Source organism: Anas acuta, chromosome 6, assembly GCF_963932015.1.
Source record: "Anas acuta chromosome 6, bAnaAcu1.1, whole genome shotgun sequence".
In the NCBI taxonomy this organism is placed as follows: domain Eukaryota; kingdom Metazoa; phylum Chordata; class Aves; order Anseriformes; family Anatidae; genus Anas; species Anas acuta.
In genome coordinates this window covers 23,611,429-23,617,428 of record NC_088984.1, presented here as the reverse complement: position 1 = coordinate 23,617,428, position 6,000 = coordinate 23,611,429, and the positions used below count along the sequence as shown (strand labels likewise).

At 54.0% G+C, this 6,000-nt stretch overlaps 1 protein-coding gene across 1 annotated transcript in view; it reads left to right on the top strand.

Moving 5' to 3' along the window:
• Positions 1-3,001: 3,001 nt before the first annotated feature.
• Positions 3,002-6,000, top strand: part of PDE11A (phosphodiesterase 11A) — a 134,798-nt gene continuing 131,799 nt past the window's right edge. Inside the window, exon 1 of the mRNA XM_068685803.1 lies at positions 3,002-4,141. Coding sequence (XP_068541904.1) covers positions 3,371-4,141 — 771 coding nt within the window. The 5' untranslated portion in view covers positions 3,002-3,370. The remainder of the gene's footprint in view (positions 4,142-6,000) is intronic.

Genomic DNA, 6,000 nt, shown 5'->3' with positions numbered 1-6,000 from the left:
AAGAACACTGTATGTATATCTTCTTGTTTTTAAAATATAACCCTGTTCAATGTGTTGTTAGTGTTCCTTCAAATTTTAAAACAGCAAAATCATCTACCAGTCTTCTGCAGAGATGTGGATTTTTTTTCTCCGCTTGATGCTAATATATGAAGATATGCTCAAACATGTAGAATGAATGAGGGCTGACTAGCTCAAGCAATTGAGATTAGTGATAGGTATTTTCACGAACTGGAGGATTGATGAAGGTGATTACAGTCCTCCTAAAACCTCCTCCTGAATCTCTTCTCTATGACTTGAATTGGGATTTACAATGTAATTAATTATTTGTTTATGCAAATGTTTTTTAAATGATTAAAACAAACTCCACTCAAGCAAGTTTTCCTTATGTGATCACAGGAGGGAGCATTATTACAAAACTAATCGTATCTGTTCCCAGGTACTCATTTTACCAGTATTGTTCCAATGCTTGCCAACTACAGGCTTTAACTAGTTGCCTTACAGTGCTCCATAGAGGTGAATTCTGTTTTTAACTAAGGGAGTAAGTGAGAGTGGGGTAAAAAGTTCTGTGACACAAGTGAATGAGTACCTGCTTTTCTTTTCTTCTGTACTCTAGCTATAAGATACCTTCCACTTTCAATTTAATAGTTAGGACTTGTTCTATTGACTGTTTAGACAATTAAAGTAAAGCACCTGCCTGAATGACAAAAGTTTTCTCAAGTGCTTTCCTCAATTGCATTTTGAAGAGTGCTGTGCCCCTGCCTTTCTCAACAGAGAAACAGACTCTGCCTGAGAAATGCACTGACACCTCTGCTTGTCCTTCGTTTAGAGCATCTGTATGCCTTGTGCCTTAGCAGACCGGGTGAGGCTGGCTAAAGCCTGCCTTGCTGTCAGAGTTGGCGTTACACATCCACACCGATAATAGGTGGGTGCATCATGCGTAAGGCGCATCGGATACACACCACCCGGACCTCACTGCAGCATACCTGCAGAACTACGACAGCAGCACAGCGAAATTGTGGAGCCAACAAAATCCATTTGTTTTTTGTCCCTCCCACAAAAAAGCTGTAGCTCATCTATCCCAGGCCCACACATGAAGCTGCAGCCCAGAATACAGTGAGCTTGGTGTACTCATCCTGCAAAGGGAGGCATGCTTTGATGTGTGCCAGGATGCAGAGACACGGGTTCTCTCCTACAGTCACTAAAGCACACCAGGCCAGGTGTGTTTCAGTGACAGGTTTTAGAGTGACAGCATGAAGCCTGCTCAGTTTACAGAACAGGCAAACCACCGTGATAATATTTGTCACATTTTGTCTTTAAAAGAGATGAGTATAATTTGCACACAAATTTGGGGTTGCAGAGTTCTATACAATTAAGGTATTACAGTAAATTGTTGTCTGTATTCTTCATTCATTATTTCCTGCAGTCTTGATTCTTTTTGAGAAATTGCCAACATGCAGATTTTTGCTTTAATCAAAGCACACAATAAAAAAATAAAAATAAATACAGAAGTAAACTAAAGACACCACAAGACTGTGTGAAGAATTAAGGCTTGTCTATCCCTAACCTCACAGAAACACTGAATTGATTCAAGTGTCTGCGTGCAGCACTGCTGCACAGTAACCATTTTGTACTAAAACCCTGGTGTGAGCGCTCAAGCCAAACCTCACTACACTGAGATGGTAAAAATTATTTACGCACAATTATTTCAACTGTACGTAGCTGCCAGAGGGCCTTGCTTGAGAGACGGAGGTGTGCCTGCCAGGCAGCTCGAGCTATTTCTTTGTGCGAGCGGCGCGTCTGTGCCAGCGCTGCCACAAAGCAAATGCCACAGGAAAGGCCAGGCAGGGGCCGGCGGTGCCCTGCGCGGGCGGCGTTTCCCCAAGCGGCGTCCCCGCTCTTTCTCCCCCAAAAAACAGCGGCGGGGGGTGCTCGGAGGGGGGCGCCCCCCAACCCGGCGCGCCTGCGCGCCCCCGCCTCGCCGCGGGCCGGTAGCGGGGCGGCGGCCGCCTGCTGCAGCCGCCCCTGCGCGGGGGGAGCCGGGCGCGGAGCGGGGCCGGGGGACGGCCGAAGCCGGCGAGCTGCAGCGGGAGGCGGCCGCCTTTGTCCGCCGCTCCCCGAGCAGCCTCCGAGCCGCGGTGCCTGCGCACGGAGCCCCCCGGCACGCGTGTGCCCCCCAGCCCCGCTGCTCCTGCCTCGGAGGGGCTGCAGCAGGGGCAAGGACCCCGGCAGCTCGGGATCCCCGCTGATCGCGGGTTTGCCCGTGCGTTTCCCCGGCCGCCCGAGCTCCCATTCATGAATTTCTGTGAAGCCGCCTTCATTCAGTCTGTGCTTAGCGCATGAAAGACATTTTTCACGTGTTAGGATCCATGACTCCGCGGTGTGTTGGTTGTGTTTTTTTTTCAATCGCCTGTGCGTAGGCATCGATTTAACACTGAAACGTGCTCCACGTGCGCATAAAAATAACCCCGCTCCGGCTGCTCGGTGCATGGGGCCGCTCTCCGTCTGGCAGCCGCTGCCGCAGAGCCCCCGGCCCCGACGGGGGGCGGCTTCCCCGCGGGACCCCGCTGCCGGCCCCCCGGCACCCAGCCCCGCACGGAGCGGGAATTCAGCCGGTCTCTCCCCAAGGGCTCCGCTCGTTCCGCCCGTCCTCTGAAGTGCTCAAGTGGCGCAAACGCTGCCATAAATTAACCCGCTGTAACGGGAGCACCCGCGCCGCCTCTCCCGCAACCCCGCGGGAGGCTGCCCCTTCCCCGCACACGCGTGGGCAGACAAAAGCTCCCCCCCGTTCCCCGCTCCCGAATTCCCGAACGAGCTGCGGAGCCTCCCCCCCCCCCCCCCCCCCCCACCTCGCTCCGTGTCCCCCCGGTGCAGCCCCGCCTCGCCCCGCGGTGCCTCCCTCGGCAGCCGGGCTCCGCGTCGCCCCCTCCGCCCGCCGCCCCCCCGCGTCCTCCCCCCGCCCTCCCCAGCCTCCCTCCCCGGCGCTCCGCCGGCTGGGTTACGCAGCAGCCGCCGCCAGCGCTGGCAGCACTTGGCAGGAGGGCTTCGCCCCGCCGCTCCCGGAGCATCTCCGGAGGCAGCGCCCGCCGGGGAGCCGGCCCCGGACGGAGGGGGCAGAAGCGGAGGAGGGCCGGGAGCCGGGCAGCAGCAGAAGCGCCCAGGCTGACACGCACGATACTACCACTAGTAAAGAGGGGGGCGAGGAGGAGGCGCGCCCCCGAGGAGGAGCCCTCGCCCCCGGGCAAGAGCCAGGGGCGGCGCTCGCCGGCAGCCTCCGTCCCTCCCTCCCTCCATCCCCCCTTCCCTTCCCTTCCCATCCCTGCGCCCGGGCGCCCGTCGGGGCATGGCCTGAGCCGCCCCCGCCGCCGGCACCATGGCGGCGGACGCCGGCCTCGACGTGGCGGCGGTGGAAAGTTTCCTCGACAGGCACCCGGAGCTGGTGGAGAAGTGGCTGAAGAGGAGAAACTCGGTGCCCAAGGCGCCCGCGGGCGGCCCGTCGGAGGAGCGGCAGGGAGGCGGCGGCGGCGGCGGCTGGGGCAGCGCGGGCGGCCCCGGCGGCGGGGGGCTGCAGCGGCGGGCGTCCCACAAGGAGCTGCGGAAGAGCTTCGCCCGCTCCAAGGCCATCCACGTCAACCTCACCTACGACGAGCATGTGCACGCCCGGGCGCAGGAGCCGCTGAGCAGCGTGCGGCGGCGGGCCCTGCTGCGGAAGGCCAGCTCCTTGCCCCCCACCACCGCGCACATCCTCAGCGCCCTGCTGGAGTCCCGCGTCAGCCTGCCCCAGTACCCCCCGCCCGCCCTGGACTACAAGCGCTACCTCAAGGAGCACAACGAGCGGCAGTTCTTCCTGGAGCTGGTCAAGGACATCTCCAACGACCTGGACCTCACCAGCCTCAGCTACAAGATCCTCATCTTCGTCTGCCTCATGGTGGACGCCGACCGGGGGTCCCTCTTCCTGGTGGAGGGGGCGGCCGCCGGCAAGAAGAGCCTGGTCTCCAAGTTCTTCGACGTGCACGCCGGCACCCCGCTGCTGCCCTGCGGCTCCACCGAGAACAGCAACGAGGTGCAGGTGCCCTGGGGCAAGGGCATCATCGGCTACGTGGCGGAGCACGGAGAGACCGTCAACATCCCCGACGCCTACCAGGTAGGAGCCGGGCGGGTCCCCGGCTCCCCGCGGCCCCTCCTGCCCCGTCGGGGCCCCTCGGGGTCCCTCCTGCCGCCCCACGGTCTCCTTCCCTCCCTCCTTGCCTGCCTCGGGGCGGCAGGGGTCGCGTTTAGCCGCCCGCTGGGTTCCCCGGGAGCGCTCGGCGGCTTCACGCCTTTTCAGAAAGTCCTCTGGGATCCGCCGGAGAAAAGTTTAAAAAGATGCTCGCGACACTGCCAATGTTTGTAGCCGTAAGGCTCGGTGTCGCCTACCGTTCCCTGCCTGCTCGCTGCCGAAGTCATCTCCACGGCTTCCTAAAGAGCGTATGTTTTCACCGGTGCATGTGCCCACTCAGACCGCATGGCGTGTATTTTCAAACCGCTTTCTTGGAGTGATAAAACCATCTCCGTTAATCCCATTGCGAGGAGTTCCCCCACCTTGTATTTTTACAGAGGCTTCAGCTTGAGTTGTGAAAATGCAGTCCTGGCTTCAGGGCAAAAATTCTGGCAGGGACAGAAGTGCCCTGTCCCGAGAGTGTTAATGCAAAACAGTGCATTCAGTTTACTAGCGTCAGATTTACCACCTTCTGTCTCAGTCCTAGGGATTGTTTCTGCTAGGTACTAGCGTGAGACACTACCAGCAATTTAAGATTCTGTAGAAAATTAAGAACCACAGAACCACCCATTTTATAAATGAGGATCTTGGAAAATCTTAGAAAGGTGGGAGATGCGTGTCCTTAATAATTCAGGTAAAAAACGTTCGATGTCTAACTTTGCTCTAGAATAATTCCAAACACAAACATTTAAAAAAATGGGATGATGCTTAATAACAAACCATACAAGGAAGAAACTTGAAAATAAGATTGGATACTTTTTGTTTGAAATACAGAAGAGCTGGGCTATTTTTTTTTTTGGCTGAATATTTATGTATTTATCAACCAGTGAAAAATACTAAGCTCATCACAGATATGGACTGAGAGGTTTCCAGCCCACAGAAAAAGGAAAGACTAGAGCTTGGCAAAAAGGCTGTAATAGTCAGCCTAAAATGACTGACTGTTGGATCACCTTTGAAAAAATCTAAGCTTGCTTTCTTAGTTTCTTTTTTCCTTTTTACCCATTATCCACTTTCTCTTACCATTTGATTTTTTTTTTTTTATAACTTTCTAAAACTGTACACTTCCCAAAATTTCTGCTCTTGGGGGGCAAGCAGAAGATATTCTCAATAGTCTCAGGTGAATAAACAGATTAAGGATATCTGAGTTTGGCTGGGAAAGAGCTCTGTGTCTCTTAACTCTGGATAGATCCAAACACCTTTTCTTTTGGAGGTGAGAAAGCCACTGGAAAGGCAGGGTGTTTTTCTAGTCCTAAGGGACTGTTACTTTCCTTAAGTGTGTGTTCATTTTGTATTCCCTTCCCTATGAAGAAGCCCAGCAGCTTGTCTATTTGGCTGGTTCGCAGAGAACAGTGGAAAACAATCCACGCAGTTGCCATTCCCAGTACTATTTATATTGTACTTTTGCCTGGCTTGTATTCTTTATAATCAATTATAATAAATAATACACTTTGTTGTATGTCTAAGCCCTATGTACATTAGTTACTGTAGAAGGGAAAGTTCTGAGCTAAGTTTCTCCTGTAATTATCAGTTGCAACTTCACCACTTCCCATGGAGTTACTTCTGAACAATTCCAGTACATCAGAAACTTCAGACCTTGTAACATTAATGAAAGTTTTTCTTGCTAATAAAATGAGGGATATGCTTTCTGTTATGTTCCCTAGTTAGTACAGTTTATCTTCTCTTACCTGGCATGTATATAACCATTGTGCATCATTAAAAGGAGACCTTTCTAATTTAATAGCATA